Source organism: Rhea pennata, chromosome 22 (genome assembly GCF_028389875.1).
Source record: "Rhea pennata isolate bPtePen1 chromosome 22, bPtePen1.pri, whole genome shotgun sequence".
NCBI classification, from domain to species: Eukaryota; Metazoa; Chordata; class Aves; order Rheiformes; family Rheidae; genus Rhea; species Rhea pennata.
This window is the reverse complement of record NC_084684.1, coordinates 6514697-6540929: the sequence shown is the minus strand read 5'-3', so window position 1 is coordinate 6540929 and position 26233 is coordinate 6514697. Positions and strand designations below refer to the sequence as shown.

The window sequence follows — 26233 nt, the reverse complement described above, 5'->3', positions numbered from 1 at the left end:
ACAGTACTAGCGGCTGTGCATCTTGCCATATCATACTTACCGATTTGTGCATTATCATACAGAAGAAGGTCATAAGCTCCTTGGAATCCAGTTCGATAATTTGTTCTGTTGCCCTGATCCCACTGTACTACCACAGTTTTATCTGGCGTGGTTGGGCTGCCTGTCCGACCAATCTCAACTACAGTCCCGACGTTCCCTTCACCGCTGTCCTGGCTGCCCCACTTCCAGTCCACTCCACGGACTACCCGCATCCCAACCTGCATGCTGGCATAGAGGTCCAAGTCCATTGCTCTGCACAACAATCCTCAAAATTTTTCCAAGCAGGGGATCCTGAAGACAGGCACCATTATCAGCAACACATCCAGCACATTCAGCATTATGTTTAGCATACCTAATGAGACAACACACAATTAAATAATGTCACTCAGCACATCATAGCAGTAACTTTCATAGGAAGAAAAATGGATGCCATTTCAGCTCATACCCTTGGTGCACAAACTCATGCTGAACAAACAGGGCCAGGACATTTTCTATATTCTATGTTTCCCAAAAGAGAAGAACTCAAACCTCAGCTCAAAGTACTTATCCCATTATGGTGTTAACAATGTGAAAAGAGATACTGAGTAAAGAGATCAAAAAGAGGCCAAACTCCAGTTATCAGCCTTTGATTTCAAATTCAGGAATACATGCAACAGTTACCCATGACACAATGGCAACAGGAACAAAATACACAGAGGTTAAAGCTGGAAAAGAGAACCAGGGAAACACCAACAGCATGATTTTAGGGAAAAAAAAAAAAAAAAAAAAGTATTTCTGAATTTTTGAGGAAGACTCTCTATATACATCTTATCATAACACTGCAGTGTTGAGTGTCACTTACCCAGCAAATCCATTTTGGCATTGATTTCAGGATATAGGAAGTTTCAAAGATGCATATGAAAGAAATGTGTCCATTTTCCAGAGGTTTAAAAAAATGCCAGTGTCAGAAAAATATCAATGCTAGCTACAGCAGGAACATGAAAGGATGGGTAGCTATTACACAGTAAGCACCACAGTCTGTGCTGGGATCAGTAAAACTTGGGATATCTTTTCCAACTGTTGCCATAGCAGTTGGTAAATGAAGCAAGTACAACATAGATGCATCACATCCACAACTTTTAATTAAATCAAACAGACAGTTAAAGCCTGGTTTACAGAACTCTTTACCAGAACAATAGGACAGAGCAATTCAAGAAGCATCTACTACCATTTTTCAATAAAGGTGCCGCTTTAACTTTCTTTCTTTCTTTCTTTCTTTTTTTTTTTTTTTTTTGGGGGGGGGGGGGAATGAAATCTACCATAACATTCTTTTCTCTTTGGGATTCCTGGTTCTCCCTCTTAGGCTAACCAAAACCTCCACAGTTTTTGGAAAGTCTCAAAAGCACAGAATTCTAAGGGCCAAATTGCTCGGACTCTGAAAGTACAGTGAATCTTACCAACTGCCATGACATAGAGCCACTTCAAACCAGCTGCAAGGCCCTGCTCTGTGGAATTGTGGACAAATTAACATGCTGTCTACTCAGACATAGCATTGGGAGCATCTTTGTGCCATGTGACATGTTTCTAACACTACTGCCTACCCATAAAGCAACCAAAACCACTGAAGCCTAAAAATAAACTCTTCCTCCAGCCAAATATCCCTTTTTGAATGTATGGAGGAGTAGGTTGGTGCAGACTCAAGTTTCTAGCATGCAGGAAGGGCTTGATTTCTGTTCAGCTTTAGCATTTCCATAGCTTCAGGCTTTTCCTGCTACTCATCACTGACTTCTAAACACCTCTCACATGAGAGCAGCAGAAAAAGCAAATGTGAACTTTGCAGCATCTTTCTTTCTAATCATCACTAAAAGATGGCTTGGGCAATGCTTTCATTTAGATTTCCTTTGTGCAGACAGATGCAACACTGCTGAAAGTTTAAGGCGCACCAATGTTCATTGTTGTATTTGTGAAAGCAGAATTTAATCAAAGAACACCCTTTTTAGAAAGCATTGCAAAACCTAAGAGATTTTTATGATCTTCTCTTCCTCCAGATCAGAGTAAGTAAAACAGATACTGTTTTTACTAAGAGGCAGAACTACTTTTTTTTTTTTTTTTTTTTTTTTTTTTTAAGGGGCTGATATCAACCAGTCAAGACAGTCAAAGTCCACTGGAGAGAAAACAAATGGAAACTGCCAACAGTAGAAAGGTACAACAGGAGAAACATAGTTCAATCACCACCACATGGCTTCTCCTAAAAATAAAAATCCTTCTGTTCAATCCATATGAGCCGGTGGGAAGAGGTAAATAATAATAGAAGGAAAAGTAATTGTGCACTGAGAAAAGGAAGCACTATCATCCATGAAATTTGTTAAACGAGGAGAAAGTGCTGTTCCCCAACCTTAAAAACTTTATGCTATTTCAGTGAACCATGCTGCTCTCCCTAGGAATGAATGAAGCATCACAGTCTTTACAACACTTAGTATTTCAAGGAAGGCAGTATCACTTTCAAAAATAATTCATCATAAAAGAATATTCCAGGTTGTGCTTCAAACCCACAAAATTTAATTCACTGCAGTAAAACGGAAGATGGTCCTGATCTAAAAACTGCAGAGCAGACTGACACATACAGATTCTGTGACGCAGGCTCAATAGAGTAGTCTAACAGTAGAATGCCAACCACAGTTCAGAACTGCCTTGGTCATAGAAACTTGCAACCTACATACTAATAAAACTTTGTTTGCTCTGTGTACCTTCCCACCTCTTTACTTAGAGGGATGCTACAGACATCCCTTTTTCAGACTGCCACTGAAATACATAAGCTGACAATAAAGGCACTTGCAGAAAAAGCCCTGGAGAAATGCATCATTTAAGTTTTACAACAACTGCATTTCCTGAGGCCTGCCCCCCACCCCGAGATTCTCTGTCACACAGATAGTAAAATAGCAGCGTAGAAAAACTACGTAAGGCCTTGAGTTATTATATTAATTTGCAGGAAACTCAGAGTTTATCTAGATCCCAGTAATCTCTATAGCTCATCATTCTCTGTGAAACAGAGGTAGAAGAAGCAGTAACAGCATAGTAAACCAGTGCTGACAAGACTTCTATTGGAAAGCACCACAAAGTCATGAAAGGACTAGGAAAACAGAGTTAAACTAAGAAAGCTATAAGCAGCTCTCAATAGAAATCAATATTTGCAAGAAGTAGTAACCTGATGAAATGGATACAAATGTTTACAGGGATCTCTAAAACAGACAAATGATCCTTTTGGATCAGGGCTGACAGAATCAGTGCTGATAAGTACTTAATGAGCAGTACAGTGTAGACTGGGCACACCTCAAAACGTTTACTAGCTTTCAATAGATACGTAGCACACATGGCCTGGAACTGAGCATATGACAGACTCTGCCTGTGTCAGCAAAAACTCAGAATAACTTCACTGTAGTGCAAGCAAGAAATCAAATTGATGCTGCTCATTCTTCAAGAGACAGTTCAAGATTCCAAAAGACACTGTGGTGACCTTGTTGGTCTTCCTGTTCAGTAGGATTCTACACAAGAACAAAGGTCTACAGTTCAAATCTGGATCCAAAAGGATCGTTCCCAGCCAGCACATGGCATCAAAGAGACACCTGATTCACTCAGGACCAGTTTCTCTAACCATTCTTTTATTAATAAGCTTCTGAAGTGGTTCCTAGTCACTCCAAGTATTTTATTTTAAGTTTGCCACAAATACATAAATTCAGGGACATGGCACCATTAAAAAAAGTTGTATCAAGCCATTAAACATTTAGATTGATCAAGTGCTGCTATGGCAAAGTCTCAAGATTTACTTTTGTATCATTAGTCCTCTCACTGGAAAAATAAACAGACTCAAACATGTTAGATGTAATGTCTAAATTAAGCTAAGGCTTCTTTATTGGCTTGTACCTCCTTTAAAACTTTTGCTGCGGCTGTGCAGGCTTTTGACCATACTGTTTCTGCACTACACTTCATAGGCATTTGCCCTACAAAAGTAGGATTTGATAGGATTTTTCCCTTTTCTGACAGAAACACTGCTTTTGTGAAACCAATACAAGTTCAGTAGCTAACTGCCTCACCAATGCTTACCTACATAAACAAGTTTTGCCTCTAATTTCTCTATCTGAAAAATAGAAATAAATATTTCTGTGTTAAAGATTCTCTACTAATAAATGACAACTAGGATCAAATACTTCTGGACAGGGATTAAAGCTAAGTCACTCATTACCAAAACTGGTGTACAAGCCAATAAACTCAAATTTAGGTTTACTCTTCATTTCTTTCCCCTCAACAAGTGCCAAGCTCCCAAGACACCACAGCAGCAAATGCACATGTCCTCTCATTAGCAGAATCCAGTGTAATTTCTCCCTGGGATAAATACACTTCTCACAGAAAAATTATGTTCACTATAAATGAAGGCAGACCAGGCAACCACCAAGACCCACAGCAAATAATCCTTTGATTTACCAGCACATGGGGCTGTTCTTGGGGCTTTTTTCCACTTCTGGATCCCAGGTGAGATTAGGGGACATTATTGCTGCTAGCTGGTTGTGGTACCCTCAGTATGGTTTCTCTGTGTGACTACAAGCTAGGGGAGGCCCTGACTCCCAGCACTCCACCTGAAATTGGTGTGTACTCAATCTCCAGTTCTGAACAGGGGCCCTCTCTGGAGACTAGCCTGTTCCATAGTATGCTATCATCCCAACTCCAGCTCTCTCAGGTTCAATATTCAGTTCCAAAACTTGCAAATCACTGTTTTTGAGTCTTCTCTGAACGTTTGCTTTCTACCTAAACCATTCTTATTCAGCCCCAAAACTCCTTGTTCTAATTCCCTCCAACTTTTCAGGATGGAGTTTACCATCTAGTCTTCAACTCGGGCTCTTGCCTGCTCTCAAGCAGCTTCCCTACTATTCAGACAAAACCCTTGCCTTTTTAGCAGGCCTCTTCTAAGCAGCTTCCTAGTAATAGTGCCTTTGGGCTGTTCTGCTGTTTGTTCTAACTCTTTTTTCATTTCACAGACAGCAGCCAAGCCCTGTCTGGCAACTTCGTTCTTTGCTAAACACAAACTATCTGAAGTGCTGCACAAATCATTGCTACATGTACACACAAGTCTTTACACACAAGTCTTTCATTAGCATTCAAATGTCTGTTTTAAGAAAAGTCAGTAACCTATAAGCAACATATCAATTATTTACCTCACATGTAATCAGCACATTATTTTTAAGAGGCTCTGAAAAAATCTACTCCAGTTGCCCTATAGTGGATAATTTTGCAGGTACTATTTTCTCCTGTACCAACTGCAGTCTAAGCTAACAAGCATGTATGATTGACTGTGTACTCTATGCAGGAGTGCAAGAGGCCTCTACCTTAATTGAAATGCCAGTTTATAGTTTGAGTCATTTACAGGCAAAATTTGGTGTCAGACTGTGAACATATTTGTAATTCCTAGGTCAATAAGTGCTCAAACCTCCCTGAGGTGTAAGATGTGCAGGCATGTGCTTTGCTAAACAAAACCCAGACAGCAAAATTTATGGCTCAAAACCTTCTCCTCCATCTTGATCTACATGAAACCAAATAACCTGAGTTTAATTGCATCATAAGATTTTGTTAGTTGGGGGAAATTCAGGATAGATTGAAACTCTGGCTGCAAAAGGGTTAGGAATACCACGTTCTTTTGTGATACCCTATTTGGGGATTTTATTTATTCTTCAGCCTGGAGTTTAATGCTGATACTTTGTTGGCTAGAATGGAGCATCAAATTTTCAAAACATTTATGGCTCACTAATGTTTTTTTTCTGTCTAGATGAAAAAAAGCTAATGCCAATTACTTATGTGATGCGACAACAGGAACTCTCTTATAGTTGTAAATCCATAGATATCAAAATGCATCTCATAGAAAAGGGGGGAAGGGTTTCACTGGATCTGGGAATGTTCAAACATGAAAAATACAGAAGGGTCATGAGAAAAAGACTGACTTTAGGGAACTGTCTTCTTCCACAATGCACACTTTCTGTGGTGTTTTCCTATCAGACACTGAACTAGGACTATTTATGACTTGTATTTCTGCTCATTTGCACTGGTTCTGTGCAGTCTGCAGCCAGTGGACAGCAGACACAACAGGGGCTGCCTGTAATGGGGGAAAAAAAAAAAAGGCTAGAGGGAGTATTCCATCTCTCTTTTAGAATAAACGTATTCCTAATATCTGTTGTGGTATGCTAATTTACATAAAACCCTACTAAATGAAAAAAGTCACTTAAGTATGCAGATTAATATTAAATCATAACACACGATCTTTTTTTTTTTTTTTGCTTTCAGACAAACATTCGGGCTGTAACACTACCTAACACAGTACCAGTACCAGTTTGGTTTCTTGATACAGAAAAACATGCAGCAAGACCCACTCATTTGTTTATTGTTTTCCAGATCTGATTCCACATACAAAGAACGTCACTGTCAGATCAGATCTTTGTTTATGCACTAAGACTGTAGAACTGAGGATCAGAGGATCAGGTTAACTTAAAGCAAGTAAGACTGACTACTTAGGAAGAACTTGCTTCTAAGGAGGAAAGTTTGCATATCAAAGCAAGGGACTGGTAAATCAAAGCCAACCACTTTCATGTCAAGAAAGAATTGCAACAACATCAGACCAAGTCCCGGTTGATGGTGGGGGGGAAGAATCCCAGTCCTCACAACACTACTTCTCTTTGCAATCTGACTTGCCATCTAATTCTAACTAAACAAAAGAAGTAATGAAAATCTCACTATAAGGGTCTCTCCTCCATTTGGCTATTCAGCCCAGATTTTTGAACTACTAAGTAACAGGGTACCTTGGTGAGAGGTACCTTAGTAAAATTCGATAGAACATGCTATTATCCAGCTGAATATCTCACCCTATTGGTAATAGGGCTAAATGAATAACTCCAACTGAAATATAGTTTGGAAAAGATACTGTATTCTTGTTACCCTGGAAGAGAAAAAAACCCCAGCAATACTTGACTTTAAAAATGCTGGTATCAAGCAGTGTAAGGTGAGATAGGTGCCATGAAAACTCCACTGAGGTCCCTTCTCCATTTTGGAGACAAAGGTAGTTTCCAAAGCTTGATCTGGTGTGGCTAACACAAAGGTGGCTGGAGAGTTCACTTACGTTGCAAATCCACAGTACCTAGTCACAGCACAGAAATCAAATTCTTAGTTCCCAGTGCTAGCAGAGATTTTAATGTTACACATTCATCCACTGAGAATTAGACTAACACCATGAAATTCCCCCTCAGCCCACCAAAAGGATTTGCAGAACTGGCTGAAGTGCATAGTTCAGTGCTAAACTCTGAGGTCTCAGCAATGCTTTGCTTCACAGCTCACTGATGACAACAATATTTTTCCTTGCACTGTCAGGATTTCTTTTTAGCCTAGATTTTGCAAAATGGTATCACTGGCACAGCAGGGGAGAGAAGAGTAGATGACATTTCTGGGGGTTAAATATCAGTATTAGACTAAAATGAAACTAACTAAGCAAAAACCAATGTCCTCATTCAGAATTGTGACATAGAAACACTCAGCAATTTATCTGAGACAGTCTACAGCAGAGCTAGAAGCCTGGAGATTACACTAATACCGATGGAATTACTCAGTCCCAAGGCTATGTCTACTTCATACTATAAAATACATAAACCGAAGAGGAAAATGCATTAGAAAATACCAAACAGAAACTGAGGAGCATAGGGCCTACCACTTGCTCTTAGGGGAAAAGCAAGATGTCTGTGTCTAACTGTTTGCACATCCTGGATTGTGAGGAGGTAGCACTAGGAGGAACCGAATCCATAGCCCCCAAAAATCACCACCCCACACACTTCCAGCTGGTGAGATGGTACCCCAGAAGTCCTACAGAGTTATCTTCCATTCTCCTTGTTCCAAAAGCTAAATTTCTTGGATTTAGGTACAAATTTGGGGCTGTGATTTTTTTGTCTGTTATGCTTTATTGCTTTCAAGTCCTCTGTACTTTTAAGACTAGTCACAAATAATACTCCCTACATTCAGATCCAGGACTACCACGACCAAAATCTCAGACAGGAGCCATATTCCTCAATTTTCATTATAGATCAGATTCAAGAGACCATTCAGCTTGAATATGGCTGAAGTCTCAAGAAACATACTAGCCAGAGAATTTCTTCCAGTGGAGTGTAAAGTCATGCACAAAGAGCTTGCCATCTTTTAGAGCTCTCAAATCAGAACTATAAGGTGGTCTTGAACCTCAGATTTTCACTTTACCTAAACTCCAACCTCAAACCACTTGTGATGACAAGAGATGCAGAAAAATGAACCTACTTCCAAAACAAAACACTCATCTGCATAGTCTCAGCCTAAACTGCTTTTGCCAGTAAGCTCTATGTACCAAAAGGGGATCTTTGTCAGTGACAAGCAATAAAATAAGTGGAACAGAAAGAGGCACTATCAGCCACACTGTTTACCAGGAGCAGAGACACAGTACAGTATATTTAATGAGTCAGCTCAACACTGACTAATGGACTAGACCCATGAAATAAACTGGGTTGCACAGTAGGTCAATGTTTGCTCTAGCCAGGACAAATGCAAGTGGAACCTTCAAGAAACAACACTGATCAACCAAAAATAAATAGCTGTCATAGGCTTCCCACAATAGAAGTTGTAGTATACCACATAAAGGTGAAATGCTGTTTGCCAGTTGAAATTCAGATTTATAAGACACCAGCCATCAAATACTGTGGAACATGTAGTCCCCTGCAAAAAGCTTTACAGTTTAAGCTGGTGGGATCAGTTCTCATCTATTCACTGGAGAATTAAAAAAAGATTATAAATAAATATTCAAACTAGGAATCTAGTGGAGTTCTCACATTATATCCCATAAAATAATTGCTCATAAGCCTGATAGAATTTCCTTCTGGCTTTTGATGAACTGTGTTCTTTTCAGAAGAAAGAAAAACATATCAGCTCCAGTCATTTGCTCTAATTGGCTCTGACAGCTTGCAGATTGGTGCCTCAAGCCCTAAGAGCTCAGAACCCACTTGTTGTCAACAGCAAATTTCAGAGTTATGTTTATATCACATTTCAGTTAAAAAGAAAAAAAGTGGAGGAACATTTTTTTTTCTTTTTAAAAGGGTGATTACCTTCTACAGTTGGAACTAGGATATTTTTCACTTGATAGAGAAACAGTGGTATTTTAAATTTTCCATACTCTCCAAGGAAGATTTGTGGCATATGAGAAAACTCAAAAGCACTGCATTCAGCAACCCCTTCTTTCTCCAGCCAAGAATCACTATCACTTTTCCGGCCATTGGCACTAAGACATAGAAGGCAACCAGCTGGCATCTACTGCACTGGTTAGCAGGACTTGCCCTTTCTCTGCTCTCAAAGCAGATCAAGAGGTTTAAGTGCAATCTACCCAGACATGCCTTTGGCTAGGGAGACATCAGTTGCATAGCAGTAGAATGAATTGAGTAGTTAGCTGTTGCTTTCCCTTCCGGTACTTAAAAAGGCTTGAGGGTCAGCATGTACACCAATTCACTTACAAGTCTGCATATTTTGGAAGTACAGATGTTATCTTTCAGCTCTGGATAGCTGAGTACTTTAAAGAATGCAAGAACACTTCAAAGATAGGAAATGGATACATGGTTATATAAGGAATTGGTGGCAGGGCCAAAAATGAAGTCCACATATCCTAGCTCAAAGTTCTGTACTCCAGGCCTTGCCCATACTAGTCACACTCCACCACCTGGCTCTTTGTCCTTATACAAACTCCAGTATCTGGCTCTATGTCCTTATACAAATTCCCAGGGAAACAAAGGGAAAGTGTTACCCATGATACAGTTTTTAATTTGTGAATTTCTTGGGAGCATGTCAAGGAATGTGGATTTTACTACCATGCTAGTACACACATTTTCTTTGTTGCTATTTTCCCCATTCAGCTGGTCTAAGTGCTAGAGGATTTGGTCCCTGTCCTGGGAAATTCTGAATCCCTCTCATTACAGAAGGAACCAAAATACTTAAATTCTGTGAGACTCAAGACATGAGAGAGACTCTGCTTTCTCACTGCTTCTTCAAAGGAGACAGTAATATCCAGTGATATCTAACCCACAGAAATAAAAATTCTAAACTGCTAAGATTATACGCAGAACATTTTTACAGTACTCAGGCAGGAAAAAAATGTTCACATTGATGCAGGCTCTCCCTGCCTGTTTTTGCACAGATGCATGTCTCCCTCTCACCATTCCAGCTTTGGATATTTACCTGACTGAAGTTAAGCACAAACACAAACACACACCTATCCATTTCTGAAGGGGGAAGAGCTCTCCATTGCTCAGAAGCTGTAGCTCTGGTAAGAATAAAAACAATAAAATAAGTATACAGTTTCTTTACACTCTCAAGCAGTGGCCACAATAACAAGCGATACATCACAAATTTGAAGTAAAGGAGATACTCCACAGAAGACTAAGATAGATACAAGATTTTAAGTTCTACCATCTGCAGACAAAATGAACAGGTTTAAGAGGCCTGTATTTTGAGAGTGATGAACTCCCAAGCGACCTGTTGACGTTATTGGCTCATGACTATTGGAGGAAATGGCTCAGTATTCTCACTGGGCATGAATTCAAAGCATGATCTTTATTTGATAAAGCCCTGCAGGTTCCAGATAAAATCACGCAGGAGAATCAGGAAGGGAAAAACAGGTTGCCCAGGCTGAGTAAGGTGCTAATTGCCACAGAAACATACTTCTTTTAATTAAGAGGACAACCCATCAGAAGGCTAGAAGGAAGAGTTAAATAATAATAATAATAATAATAGAGAGAGAGAGAGAGAGAGAGAGAGAGAGAGAGAAACAGAACAAAAACCTCAACAGAAATACAAGAAAGTGTTCTTTCCTGCTAGTGGCAACCTTAATAATATGACCATTTGAACAATATGGTAATTAGATGATTTATTAAGATAGAGAAGAAGGAGCAGTGTGAGCCAGCAATATGATTTGACCTGATCATACCTTAAACAATAAAAGGAGCAAACAAGGGAAAAAAAGCAATAACTAAGAAACCCACACAAGACTTATGGGGCACTCCAATCAGAGTTTCCAATGAGAATGTGCTGAATCACGCATTGGTCTCCCTGTGAGCACATTCACAACACTCTGGCTCCATCCCATGAATCAAAATCCTTGAAAACCAAACAAGACTGTCTGCTCTCAGAGCTCTGTGTTCCATTCCTACAACTAGAAATCCTTGGAAAACAGCAGCTCAAAACAAAAGAGCATGACCAGTACTGCCACAAGTGGTGTGGCCATTCACTTTCACCCTGAATTCTGCAGGGTACCAGAAACAGTTCTATACCAGAGATGAGAAAAAACAGATGAAACGTGAACAGGCAGTCAGGGAAAACATGACCTAGGAACAGCTAAATTATCAAGCTGGAGAAAGCCTTCAGCCAAGCCATAGGCACCTAACACTGGCGTCTGCAGGCAACCAATACTAATGTCACATGAATGCAATACAGAAAATAAGCTTGTTTCAGAGGTAACTTCTATTAGCCCACTGTAGGTCATGTAGCCACAGACTTGTCAATCAATGTAGCTCAGAAAGCCATGAATATGATTCTTTCCAAACAAAAATGGAAAGAGACAGTTTAAACCACTAAACCATGCAGTACTTTCAGTTTTTGCAACTTCTGAAACATTCACCAAAGCTTTAGTGGAAGGACACTATGTTGCACATGCTCTCTCTTCCCTTGCTGCTGTATGCTAACCATTAGCAAGGGACATTAACCAAAAGCAGTGGCTCTTGGGAAATAACACAGCATTAGCATGTTCTTCAGAAGATTTCTAGTAGTGGATTAAGGGCCACTGCAAAACAAAACAGGAAAGTAGGAGGTTCTTTATGCACTAATTGGGCACTGGGCTTTCACAGTCACAGAGCTTCAAACACATAAAGAAATAAGCATTCGAAATACATATCAATACACATAAAACAATACACCAGTATCATAATAAACAAAAAGCTAAGCCAACCCAAATATCATACAATTCTGAAGATTCTTCTCAGGTAGTGACTCTGAGAGCTGTGCTATGTGTTAGGAACAAGAAGAGAAACCTTTACCCTGTTGAAGCCTAAAAAGAAAATTATTTGAGGAAACAGAATCGGTGGTAACATTGTTAAATGAAAGCTAAAAAAGTGCTTGTAACATATGTTGCAGGAACACTTGTAAGTCTAAAGTGAGCTCATTATGTCTTTCCACTACAGAAACAGACAAGAATAGCATGGACAATGGGCATGAGGTATGCAAAACACATCAAAGCTGGGACTACAGCGTGACTCACCTGACACCTAATCCACTGCCCTATTTGTCAGCTGCCTCAGGGAATAACTCCTTGAAGGGAGCCATCATCCATCCAATACATGTTAACTGTGAAGCTCAGAGCAATGCAGGGACCTTGTTAGCTCTGCCAAGGCCATTGAAGCATTCTCTTTCTGATTTAAGTTTTCAGCATAACACATGGCATCCTCCCAATCGTAACCATATGGGTTATTTACAGGAAATAAATCTTTTAATTCACCCACCTACCTCCCAAAAGCATGGACAAACAATTCAACAGGTAACCAAGAAGATAACCGAGATGGGAAAGGAGCTATAAGATGAGCAACTGCATTGTCCTTCACAGGAAGTAGTTTTACAAAACCAAAGAGCTGCTAATCAGAGAAAAAAGAAGGGTATTCCATTCAAGCCAGATAAATTCCTAACAGAGAAGTGCAGAGGATTTAATGAGGCTCTTAGCCAAAAGCAGAGAGGGTTGAGTAATAACACAAAGTTCATATGACCTCCACGAAGACAAGCCAGAGGTCACTCGTGTCTAAGCAAGCTAGATACTAAAATCTGTTACAGTCAAAAAAGCAAGTTTTGGGTTTGAATATCTGTAGGCAAATGAAATCAAACACAGAGCATTCAATGTAGCTATACCATCCTCTCTCAGTTTAAATTTAGCCCTTGTTTCTACTACTTTCTCTCTCTCAGTTCAAGGAACTGCAAATATCACACAAGCGCAAGACACGGGGTGGGGGCAGGCAGGAGCAGCACGTGCTTTAATTCTGATATTTATCTAGAATATGTCACATGCTTCAGTGAAACAAAATGCCCAAAAGCAATCACTCCCAGTTTTTCCATGCTCAGGTATCACCCCAGCAAGTAAGGGCTTACCTGCAGTACCTATTTCAGAAGAGGAAATTATGTATATTTATATCCTCTGGGACAGCTGGAACCAGTCATCGAGAAGAAAAGAAAAATGGAGCAAGAGCAAGCAGATTCATCCCACTACAGCCTCAAGCCTGGTTAAATATGGTGGAAAGAGGACTCGCCACTTAGAGCAGACCTACTCCCAGCTTATTCTGAAGAAGACAAGGAAATAAAGCCACATACCCGACCAAGCTGAGAGGGCACAAAACTCACAACCCTTTGGAGAACGACTATCGTTAACAAAGGGCTGTATGTGTTTCCTTCCCTCACTCCTCCTTGGTGCAGGAGCCTGGAAAGCAGACCTACTCCACCGGCCTAGGGAGAGAGCGCAGTATCTGAGAAGTAGCTCAGGTGGGCACCATCACCGAAGGCAGAGGATCGCTCGGTCTTTTACCGGTCAAGGCTCGTGCCACGGGAGACCGGAGTCCGACCTCGGCCGCTCCTCCGGGAGCGGCAGAAGCAGCTCAAACGCGGCGGCCGCAGCTTTCCCCTACACCCGTCCTGGCAGCCCACTGCGCCCGCCCGGCAGCCGGGGGCCGCGCCTCCCCGCAGCCCCGGAGACCTCCCCACCGCCGGTGCCGCCCGGGGGCCGCGGCGGCCCCGCCGACAGGCCCCGCGCCGCCGCCGCCGCCCAGGCCCCAAGGCGGCTTCGCACCCCGCCGCGGCGCCCGCAGCCCCCACAGCGGCAGCCGCGCTGGCGCCGCACAGCCCCGCCCGCGGCCCGGCTCCCCCCTCTTACCCAGGGGAAGCGGGCGAGGAGCCGGGCCGCGGGCGGCCGGCCCCGCCAGAGCTGCAGCGGCGCCGCTCGGCCCCGCCGCCCCGGGGCGGCCCCGCCCTGGCCCCTCGGTGCCTGCTGACAGCCGCCGGGGCATGCTGGGAGACGTAGTTCGCTGCCGGCCGCCGCACGGCGCCCGCGGGCCGCGGCCAGAGCGACGGGGGTCCGGAGCGGCCGCCGGGCCCGGCCCAGGGCGCCGCTGCGGTGATCTCGGGGCCGGGCCGGGCCGGGCCGGGGTGGGCTGTAGTCGGCTCCGCCCCGCGTCTCGCCCGAGGACGGCTCCTGCTCTGCCGCTGCGGCCCATCTCCCTCAGCCAGTCAATGTCCCCTCGCTGTTGGAGCTGGGGTCCGCCTTTTCCCTCCGGCCTGTCTGCACTGTCCTTGTGCTCCCGGTTGGCTTGCTTTGTGGCCTTGAGGATAAATAGGGTCGTTTCCCGTTGTCTCTATGCAAGCAAAATGGCAATTAAAATCCATGGGGATTTCTGAATATGTAGGGAGTGTAGGATCCCCTCCAAGACTCACTTTTATAAAAGTTTGCGTGCTAGATTTGGGAGGATTTATGAGTAACTTAGTTATTTTTAGGGAGATTTGTGGCCTCAGTTTATTTCCTTGCAAGATGCCATGTCACTTTGTTCTCCAGGTAGCCTGAGGGGTCTGAAAGGGACAGCTTTCCCCCAGGGAAGTCTTTTTTTGCAAAATCATGGCTCAGGTATTTCCTGATTGGGATCACTGTGACACTTAAATGCACAATGGGTGGATCTGAAAGCATAAGGTATTACTTCTTGTGTATTATCTTCCTTTTCAAAGAAGCAGAGGCAAATTAGGAATTCCTGTTGTTTCTCTCTGCTAATAACACTCACAATACCCTCATACAGATCACCTGTTAGAAGAGCGGAACAAACTCTAACTTTCTTTTATCCTGTGGAAATCAGAGACACCTTATGAGTGTTTGTTCTAAGCTTACCTGTCTTACATTGTTTGGTGGCATGTTGAGCATGGCTCACTTGAAGCTGTATAGATGCTTGATGAAATTTTGTTTTTTATTTAGTCTCTGACAACGTAGAGACTTGAGAAAAATAGTAAGATTAGTGTGAATGACATATTCATGGTGTAATAGAACAAAGATTAAAAGAACAGTCTACCTTGATAATGCTGCACTAACACTTCACAGCAGTTAAATTGAGGAATGTGTTTGTGTCAAACCCAGAAAGCCTGCACTCTGATAAGACCACAGCGCAGGCAACCTGTCAGCATAAGACCCTTCACTCACAACAGGAAGATGGCAACAAGGTCAAGGAACATCATATGTTCCGTTTCTTTTCCCATCAGCCCATCAGGAAGACCAACTAGAGCCCTAAAACTCAAAACTGATAAACATAGACAATAGTCAGCAGCCTACCTAGAACTTGTGCAGGCTGAACTGAGCAAAATCCTGAGGCAACAGGATCACAGCATAGCAACTTCTGTACCTACAGGATTCAAAAGAACTATCCAAAAACCAGTTGGTCTTTGCAAACTGATAAAAGCCAAAGATAGATGAAGAGGAATCGATAGTCAGTGTCCCTTGTCCCCTGCTGCACACAAGTGATGTTGGTGAGAACATTTAAACACACATGTTGGGGTGGTAGTGAAAATGTAAATGTGAGAATGAGTGAATGAAATCTGAGAAACTGAGTGCAAGTCCTCAGTTTACCTGGAGATGGTATAAAATATCACTTTCTCTTTCCAAAAGGTCTCCTGATGGTTTTTAGCAATATTAAACCTGACCACACAATGGTACCCATCTGTGAGGACTGTGGCCAGTTCTGCCACCAAAAAGTCTCATCCAGTTCCTTAAAGGAATCAAGTTACTAGCAAGGTAAGTATTTAAGTATTTTGTTTGGACGTTATGTCCTGGTCAGCATTTTCTGTGTTATCTTTATTTATTTATTTATTTTTATTTTTTATGTGGCAGATTTATGGCTTTGATTGTAGTAGAACTGTTTTCTTAGATCTAGTTCTAACACATAAATACAACCAGCATCTCTACTACAAGTCTGAAATAGATCCACATATGCCACTAAGGCATAAGGAGGGTGCACACGTGCGAGAGAGAGATAATGGTTTATCAAGGAAAATAGGTTCAGACTCAGCAGTGCAGACGGAGTACATATACTTCTAACTTTCTGCTCCATGCTGAGTTGACTGGCAGAGTGCTGACTTCCATATAAGCACAACTGCAGCACATTTTGCCCTTTGGCCAGAAGATGGAGAATGAATACTGTTAGGTATTTAAGTGTACTGTTGAGTATTTGAGAATGTGGTAAGTGGATCTAAATAGGCACTGATACTCCCGCAGCTTGCCTTTTACCGGACAGAATTATATTTTAATTTAAATATAAAAATACCTTAAAGGCAGATGAATGCAGCAAAAATCAATTGTCTGAAAATATTCATTCACATTTGGAGTATCTTGTTTTCTGCTTACTCTGTAAGTTTCAAGGCTTTACTTTTACCAGTTCTGGTTGTAAACATGTGAACTTCCATGTCTAGACTCTAAATTATATCTGGCTTTTGCCATTCAATCTTTCTTTTTGAAAAAAAAATGAGGGGGAAAGGGAAAACCAGGTTAAGTTAGACTGTGTGTGAAGTCACCTTCTTAGGCAAACATGAAATCTTAGAGTCAGCACCTCAGTTTATGACACAAAAGCTTGGTTGTGATTATTTTGGATAAAGATTTGCCTTTATTTGTATAAAACTGCTTTGGAGAAGTGGTATTTTTGTTGTGTTTAACACCAAAAGTACTGTGAACAGCATCAAACATCAAAGATACAGGAAAAGTTAGGCTAATTCTGATCATTTATTCCCTTGCTGTGGGGTTTGTAATATGCTTTGCACTGTTTTCCTTTATCAGTTTTGTGAGAACAGAACACATGAAAAAGACAATTGACTGTTGAAAAAGTGGATTGATACACTCGGTAAATCTTTCACAGGCAAGATAATAAAAAGGCAAAAGAGGGTCTACTTTATATTGCACTAAAGATCAAAGCAAACATTATGAAACCACCTTTCTAAACAGAGTTTTTGCTATACTCAAGACTACTGAGCAGGGGAATAGTTTCCTAAGATTCCAGTTTTGGCAGTGAAATTGCTTGGGAAGCTCCCAGTTGCTCTTGCCAACATATCACAGTTTACCAGTCTCTCAATTCTACTAGCACTAGTGACGGTGGGACCTAAATGACGTGACTGGAATTAAAAAAAACCCTTGGGTATGGAGGAAATGATCAAGTCTTTTTGGATTTGATGGCAATCTCCTGTGGCTTCCAGCTACAGAATAGGTTTTGTAATGTAGAAGCATATTTATTCTGTGATACCAAATGCTAATAAAGAAGCAGGAGAATACCATGTTTTACAGCTGAGTTAGGAGAAAGCAATGCTATCATTTCAAGTCATTTCTTTCTGAGTGTTAGGCTGTGTCATGATTTCATTCCTCATAAAGATAGCAGTAAGCCTACTGTTTCAGGATCAGAAATAATTAGCTGAACCATTTTAAGTACATCAATATCCAGGAATTTGGCGGCAAGATGGAAGTAAATGGGGAGGATGATTTCTTTGATGTGTCATACAGTAAAATCAAACTGCTTTGTTTCCAAACAGTTGTAACAGATGTATGCTTCAAAGTAATTCCCATTCCCTTCACTTCTTATGTGAAGGGAGAGATGAATTCTTGCAGACCTGAGCAGCAAGTGGTTGGAATACACATAGCAACTTTCAACTGGTGCTCTCCAAATGGCTGGTCAACAGCAGTAGCCACTTCCAGAAACTGATGGTTTGAACCTATGTGACTTAGTTTCCTGTTCTGTAAATACTACTGCCTCCTGAGATCTTTTTGGATCCTGTTTTGCTGTGATTCTGTGACCATACACTTTGCAGTGTGGATCCTCTGGTTTCTTGTAAGGGTGAGTTTACCTCAGTCTCTTGCTCAGTAGCCATATTATAATGCTACTGCAAGGGACTGAAACAAGGAAACGTAGCTGTGGATATGGGATAACAACACGTAATCTTACACGGTCCTATCCTGATCTTTTAATGTATTTTGCTGGGAATCTTTTTTGCCCACTGGATGCCGCTGTTAAACAGAAAGAGTCACAGACTATAGGCTTTGCCAGAGGCACCTTCTCTAACAGATATGAAAGGCCACTTAAAGATCAGTGAAGCTCTATGAATTTAACTCTGTTAGTCAACCTAACTTACAAAGGAACTCATCTTCTCCCTAATATTCTGTAGCTTACAGATGTGGCACTTGGCCAGGAAGATAGATGCCTATATGAATGCAATACCAGCAGCAGGAATCTAGGGAGGTTCTTTGATGGTAGCCTAACAGCACATGGGGGAAAAAAAAAAAAAAAAAAAAAAAAAGGCTTGTGGGGGGAAAACAGGCAGTCCTACTGGTGTCTTCATGTCACATATAGAAGGGCATTTTCCTCAACAACAGTGTTCTGCAGTGTCCATTTTGTGTGCTTATATAAGAATTTGTGCGTGGAAAGATTGGTTCAGGGACTCCTCTCCTTAAAAATGAAGCTTGGAAATGGCAGCTTCCCTGGCTCACACACTGCAAATGTGCACTGATGTGACACTGCTTTTGGAGGCAATGACCTGGATAGAACAAAATGTATATGTGATAATTCCACTCTTAAGTGAGAACAGTACAGTATTCCAACCTCAGCTGAGTTTCCAACAAGCCAGAAAGAAACCTACATCTGATACGCAACTTTGAAATACTCCTGAACTTTGAGGAAGTACAATTCCACATCTAGGTCTCTACTCTGAAACAAATAGAATCACAGCCTAATAGCATATATACCCAAGAGGAATTCCTCTTTGTTCCTTGCCAATAACTTATAACACTGAAAAGCAGCTATCTATATTTTAACTAACATTTTTTTACTGGAACGATTATAACTCCAAGTTAATACAGACCTTAGGGTTTAAATCTATCAGATTCTAACAGCTGAACAGTTTTCCTGATTCCTTGAGCCCTCGTCCTTTCAAAAACCAGGCTAAATAACAGGAGATTTAAAACAAGCCAGGAGTCATGGCAAAGCCATTATGAGGATTAGATAACGGATGTATATGGTAAAAAACCTGTGTCTGCCTTCAGACTCTGTATCCAATGAATATAAAGGTAAATAAAGTAAGTGATAAATAAAAGGCAAAGCTTGGTTCTAGGTTTGTATGACTGAAAGTGGTGTAAATCTGATGACTTCTAAATTTGGTGGGGTTATTCCAGCTTTAAACTAATGTGATTGAGAACAATGTAGTATAGTTGGTCTATGATCATTAAGAGAATCAATTAGGCAAATATGACTAAGACAATGATATTGTTTTTAACCTTCTGCAGTAGGTATTTGAAAAGCTGATTGGAAAGGCTTCCCATATGCTCTGGAACCTGGCTGTATTTGTTCTTTAAAAGTAACATCTAAGGAAGATCAAAGGCACTTCTTTGATTTGGAAGAGGAGATATTTACATGTTGGAGTTACACCTTTGAGGTTAGTCCTGGGTATGCTGGAACATTTTGCTTGAAAAACGCAGACCAGTACCATTATTGACTGGAAGCAGTGCTGGTAGTTACTACTGACAAAGGAGATAAGATTCATCTTAGGCCAGATTCTCTATTATCATTACATGGTCATTTTCAAAAACAAACAAAAAAAGAAGTGGAAAATAGATCCAAGAAGCATGTAACATTTTAATCCAACATGGATATAAATGACTATAGAAGCTGAAAGGTAGTGGAAGAAATGGATCCTGCCTTCAAGCCATCACATTTTTTTTACAGTGAACCAATGAAGGAGGTAGGATCCTTAGGAAAGTTAGCTCAGCTCGCAGCATATCTAGCAATTTCTCTGATGGAGCATTGCAAAAAAAAAAAAAAATCACAAAAAAATCAGATCATGACAGGATGTGAATGGTGTGAAGCCTGTGTGGTAATAGGGATGGGGACAGCTAAATGAGGACAGTTCGTTAGCTGGACAAACCACCCTCACCCAAAGGGACAGGGTGGGGGTTGCTCTTGTCAGCAAAGGATTCTGGATAAACAAAGTCTCTCTGGTTTGTTAGAAGTTTCCTAGACTTTGGCTGCTGGTGTCTGTCTCCTCTGAAATGCTGGTGGGGTAGAGACTGTTGTGTTACTAAAAGTTGGGAAGCAGCTTCTGTGCCCCAGGGTAGGGTAAGCACTATGTTGTGAAGTACTATTTTCCTCTAGCATGCTGAGTGGTGTGCAGAATTCGTGCAAGTCTTTGCACTGGGGCAAACTCTCTAGAAAGAAGTGCAGCAGTTCTTCTAAAGCTGTTTATTTGCAGAGCAGGACAGCTGTGCTTTCTTGAGAATTCTGCCGGTGACTCAGTTGTCTACTGAGTACATGTATGGAGGTATAACATCATAGTTTCTTTCACCCCTAATTGAGCATCTCCTTTGTCAGCCAAGTTTTTATGTCCCTTCTGCAACAAGATAGACATGCATGAGTTGAGCCTGCAATGCTTGTCCTCCTTTGAGGATTGGCACAATGCCATGAGGCAAATGGGAGCAAATGATTGCTTGCTGATGTCTGAGAAATTGCTGCTTAGTTACATGAACAGAATGGCAATGTATCACACTTCCTAGGGCAAGCTTGCTTCATTGCATCAAATGAATGTATGATGGCCCTAGGGGAATTGACCCTTAATAAAAATTAAATCTTGCTACTCTAGTGTCATCCTAGTAGAGAGACTGTGAAAGTTGCAATGAACCCAGTCAGCATCTTCATTTCTAGCACTTTCTCTGTGGCTTTGCAATTATGTCTGACAGGCAAGTATGCAACAGCAGTTTGTCACTTCAGACTGGAAGCAGTGAATCCAGTGGCTGAAAGTAAGAAGCTGGATTTTTCTGATTTAAGGAATGGGAGTTAACTAGAGTTAGTATTTCTAACTTGAGTCTTTATCTCACTAGACACCAGAGGAACCCTCACTGCAGAATGTATGATTACAGAATCACAGCAACACAGGACCCAGAAAGATCTCAGAAGGCACTAGTATTTACAGAACAGGAAACTAAGTCATATGGGTTCAAACCATCAGTTTCTGGAAGTGGCTACTGCTGTTGACCAGCCATTTGGAGAGTACCAGCTAGGGCCCTACCACGCTAGTCACTGCATGGTCATGTATTTCAAATTTTCCTACCTCCTGAGAAAAGACAGCTTTGAAGAGAAATGTGTGCACAGGTGAAATTACTTAAGATACACAGGTTAATCAGGGGCAGGGTACAAATAACCTACAGGTATGCTTTAAATAGCAACCCCAATCATGTATTTCAAGCACCACCTGTGTAATATACCCAGTAATGCCTATTTGGCAGTAGAATACCTTCTGCTGCTAAGTGTCTTCCTATCTTATTTATGTTCTTCAAGCTCCTCTATCTTGCTGGTTCTGCTCTAGAACAACTCTTGGCTGCAGAAGTTTTAAACAGAACTATTCTTAGCTCCCTATTGTCTATATTTAGTTGCCAAACAAAGATAAAGGGCAGCCTCACACCCTTGAGGAGAAACTTGCTTATCAGTTTTAAGTGACAAGCAAGTTAAGACAAACAGTTGCAGCTCCTGGCTTTTGTCTTGTAGAGGAGAAGAGAGAAAGGAATTTTCTGATCATCTCCCAGTGATCTTAAGGTGACTGAATTTGGTGTGTCTCAGCCAAATTAGTCTCTCAGCAGCTCAGCTATTGAGGGAAATGCTTTTTAGAGCATCTGGATTAGACTTGGTCCTTTTCTGCTTTTTCAAATGAAAAGATGTAGCTAGAATTTGAGTGTAATTAGAACCAAAAACTATTAAATATGACATTAAGCTTTATGAATCCCAGGCCATGAGTTCACTACAGGGCTTATAAGCAGTCCAGAAAAAGTCAACACTTTTTAAAATTCTACTGCTCAAAAAGAATCATGTGACCAAATCTATTTCCTTTCCCCAAATGCATTCTTCTCACTACAATTAGCCTCCTGCTGCTGAGTGAGTTGAGGCGTAGAACTAAAGTCTGAAGACTTCCAACAATAAGAGCCCAGAACTGGGTCCGAGCCTGGGGTTTTCCTAGTGGCTGCATAGCTAGACATCAGAGTGCCGTATAAAGCACAACGAATCAACTGCTTCCAGAAGGGATCTCTCCCTCCTGGAAGAGATCCAAAGCATTATGGAGCTGATCTAAACACTATAAAAGGATTCAAGGAAGGAATTAAGTGGAATGAGTATGACATCCTAGTAGTAGTGAAATTCCTACTTAAAATTCCAATGCCTGCCTTATAAAGACATTAAGCATTTTTAGTTATTGTCCAAGTTTATTTGGAAACTTGCCTTTTCAATACCCAATTTCTTCTGTGCTTTTGTGTGTACTTCTGACATCAGGGCTGCATGGGATTTAGCTAGTTTCAAAAAGCTGTTCTGTTCTAGTAGTTTACTACTGACACACCTCCTTCCTTGTGTGAATTTAAAATCTCCCCCCCTCCACCCTCCAAAGCATACACCAGGACAGTTGGAACAACTTGGCATGCCAGAGAACAGGAAGTCTGGGAACCCTGCTTATCAACTGTTTCTCTTATGTTCTCTGAGTCATTTAATGTGTGTTTACATGGTCTATGGACTCAGCTGACAATTCTTTTCTGTCCTTTCTGCAACTCAGCCAGTGTGGCAAAAAGCACTAGAAACAGCTTGGATCTTCATATATCCATTTGAAATCTCAGAGGGAGCTTTAAAGCACTTGCAAACAAATCTCTGCAAAGAATATGCTGAATCGAGCCTGCAGTCAAGGCAGATGGCAAATGAAAATAATGATGTCATGTATTCAGCCTAGGAGCTGCAGCCCTGCAATTGTCCTGCCAGGGGTAACCAGGGAAACACTGTTCTTCGTTTCTGAATTTCACCTAGTTCCCTGGGGTCCTGTAAGAAGCAGTTTATGCCTCAGCTTCATCTGTAAAATGAGAATAGAGTGACCCATCCTCTCATCCTGTACACTTCATTGCAGCAACTTTGCATCAGAGTCTGATCCCACTGCACTGCTACGAATGACTGTGTAAGAAAGAGTGCACTGGGTCACTGTGATTGCACTGACAATGCATAAGCAATGTCAGCAAACAAGTTAGGATGCTGTGCCGCCCTCTGCAACTGAACAAATACCCTGGATAAACGTGTATAAGAATGTTGTAGACATGGTCAGATAGTTTCTCAACATTTTGGGTGTAATCCTGAGACCTGTCACCACAAGGAAGCGCATGTCAGCAGTGTGAAAGTGCACTTGCCCTTTAAAGTTGTGCAGGCAGTGAGCTGTGACAAGCTATAGTCTTGCTGCAATTTTGTCCTGAGTGCAGTGTTAATAACCAAGAGACAAAGAGAAAGGACATATAGTCTTGGATCTATATAAGGAAAACTGTTCAGTGTTGTAAAATAGCAGACTAGTGACAAGTGGTGGGGTTGAATTATATAAATCCAGATATGCTATGTGGAAGATTAGCTACTGTAGGGAAGTGAGAAGTCGTTTTCACCCGGGTTGCCTCCATCCATTCCCACCTACTGAAATATAGAGAAAGGTGTATTTGAATTAGGTAAGTGACTGCTGATTACATGGTTGCTTTAATCCACTGGTGTTCTCAAACATATAAACTGTTTTCTTTTTCCCTTCCTTTCTCTGTCAGTGTAATCTAGCCTCATAAGAAGAGCAACTATTACAGAGACACTCATATTCTAATGCAATAACTGTTTGCATAGGAAAGATTTGAACCAAGTGCTTTATTGTTCTGTGTGACTCATACAGCTAATGGAGGAAAATTTTGGCAACCATTTTGTTTTAATTTTTTTCTGAGCAGTCAGGGCTGTGATCAGCAGAGAGGTACATGGCATTGCACAGTGTGATGTTGGTTGAGCCCCAAATAACTTGACATAACTTGATAACCTTGGAAATCATATCTGTGAGCAAGAATGACCAGTCTATTTCTAAATGGAAATTTGCTGTGCCAAGGGACCTGTAATGGATCTGGAAATGCCAGTGCCAACTAGGAACTAAGGCCAAGCAATTCTATTCAGTGAAAATTTCATGAGTCAGAGTGTTACCTTTTTCATCGACTGGCTCTTGTAGTCATGGTTAACTTGGTGGTGGAGCCTCTTATTAATCCTTGTACATTTTTTTGTAGGAGGGCTTAACAGAATGTAGTGTATTGGAGAGACACTAATCTCATAAACTACAGCAGATCTCATGCTATTATCTGCACTTGTTCATTGTTTACAAACTAATAGAGTGCTAGTAGTTCTCGAATCTGAAATAACAGTGAGGCCTTCCTACAGCAGGAATCAACAAGATTTGGTGCCCAGGGAGGTCAGTGGAGAAAAGAAGGGAGGAGAAGAATGAAAATAGAGGGGAAGCAACTCTTTCAGAGCTTTTCAGTAAGTCAGCTACCCATAATGGTCACATCATGACAAAATCTGTCCTCTCCACTCCCCATGTCCAGCAAAATATTATTGGAAACTTCAGAGGGAAACTTCTGGGGACATATACTCCCTTAACAAAGGCCTTTCTGTCAAAACCTCAGAAATCCCCAGTATTTCTTAGGCAGGAACCAGCACATGAGGAAGTAATTAATGGGAGCAGCAAGGGAAGAAAAAAAAAAGGGGGGGGGGGGGAAGGAATGTGCGAAATAGGAGCAAAACCGAGACCTGAGACTCACATCCCTCACCACACAGTCTGCTTCCTCAGTCCTCAAGATACAGACAAATGACATTCCAGATCCTGACAAACAGCTTGAAAAGGTGCTGGGGTACTCAATCCAGGGCATTTATGTGAAGAAATAGTTGAAGAGTAAGGCTGTCTGACCTATGCAGTCTTTACAGTATATGCGGAGGATCTCTTGAACTGAGGATATGTGAATTAGCACAAGGTTACCCCTGACCCTATGTGCAAATGATTCATGACCCAGACTGCATGAAGCATCCCAAATCAGCCAGATCACCCAGTTTCTAGTAGGCTAGTACACCTTTGTACTAGCATTCAGCTCAAAAGACATACTAAATCCACTTAAAGTGCTTGGAAAAATGATCAAAAACTTAGTTACTCCAGATGAATTATAACCTTACAGGATACTATGCCTCAGTTTTCCTATTTGCAAGTTATGGGGATGAAAGAATGCCATTCAGCTGTTTCCCAATTTTACTGTAAAGCTCAGCTGATTAACAATTACAAAACACTATGTGATTTTTGGAAGGGAATTACTACTGAAGCATTAATTGTTATGATTGTTGCTTATTCTGCAGATATCTGAAAAATGGAACTTGGCAGAATTCTGGAGGAACTATCTTTGCAAGCTCAGGTAACAGATCAGCCAACCTGACAGTCTGGCTGTTGGAACAGGTGAGGTGTATTATAAAGCTGGGGGCCTTAAATACCACATGTAAGCTCAGAATATGGGCAAAGCTGCAGGAAGTTTGCTTTTGCTTTCTGCTAATGATCTGGTTGTGCGTCACCAGTTGGGATGTCATGGGCTGGGCTCTGCCAAAGAGAGCAGCTTCTAGGAAAGGCCATAGCTGCCCTGGGTGCCTTTAAAAGGCCTACGTCATCTAATAGCTCTCTCTTTCTGAAGTCCTGCCTTTGCTAACTCACATTTTCCTGAGGAGAAGCTTCTGTTCTCAAAGCTTTTAAAGAGGTCATTTGAAGATGTCTGTCTTGTTAATTAGTGCAAGCGACTTGCACCTGTCTCCTTTCAGCAACAGGTACCAGCATCAGCAAGAGAGGCCTTGGGTTTGTCTGACTGTTTAGAAAAGGGAGGGGAAAACAAACACGTGAAAGGACTCAAGGGCCCAAGCCTGCTTAGGGAGTAGGCGAAGCTACCTCTCCTTGGCCACAGAGAAGTCCTCTGGGGGTCAGCACGCTGTGATGGAAGTTGGGTAGGTGGTCCAGCAGTGTGAGAGAGAAACCCCTCCTTCGGGTTTCTGTGCAGCTGTGGGGCTGGGTGCCTCAAGGCACTTGCCCCCTGTGGGGGTTTGTTGGGCTGTGGTGCAGATGCTGACTCAATGAGAAGCCAGCCAGTGGGTGTCCGAGGTTTATCCGCGCTTGCCTCGCCAGCGGGCTGCCCGCGGGGGAGCTACCGCCGGCGGCTGGGCATGCCGCTCGCCGCTGCCAGGCGGCCCGACGCTGCCGAGCC

The 26233-nt window shown here is 41.7% G+C and overlaps 2 protein-coding genes across 4 annotated transcripts in view; one reads left to right on the top strand and one right to left on the bottom strand.

The window, feature by feature from the left end:
- Window positions 1-14100, bottom strand: part of MIB2 (MIB E3 ubiquitin protein ligase 2) — a 53575-nt gene extending 39475 nt beyond the window's left edge. For 2 of the 3 annotated variants that reach the window (XM_062593180.1, XM_062593182.1), the window contains exons 1-3: window positions 14015-14087; window positions 13459-13590; window positions 41-391 (exon numbers count right to left, since the gene is read on the bottom strand). In XM_062593180.1, coding sequence (XP_062449164.1) covers window positions 41-287 — 247 coding nt within the window. In that variant the 5' untranslated portion in view covers window positions 288-391; window positions 13459-13590; window positions 14015-14087. Of the gene's footprint in view, window positions 1-40; window positions 392-13458; window positions 13591-14014 lie in introns of all 3 variants that reach the window. The other variant, XM_062593181.1, reaches the window with a different exon arrangement.
- An 11832-nt stretch (window positions 14101-25932) lies between these two features.
- LOC134149974 (Golgi integral membrane protein 4-like) overlaps window positions 25933-26233 on the top strand; it is a 44236-nt gene continuing 43935 nt past the window's right edge. Inside the window, exon 1 of the mRNA XM_062593377.1 lies at window positions 25933-25976. The gene's annotated coding sequence lies outside the window, so the exon portion shown is untranslated. The remainder of the gene's footprint in view (window positions 25977-26233) is intronic.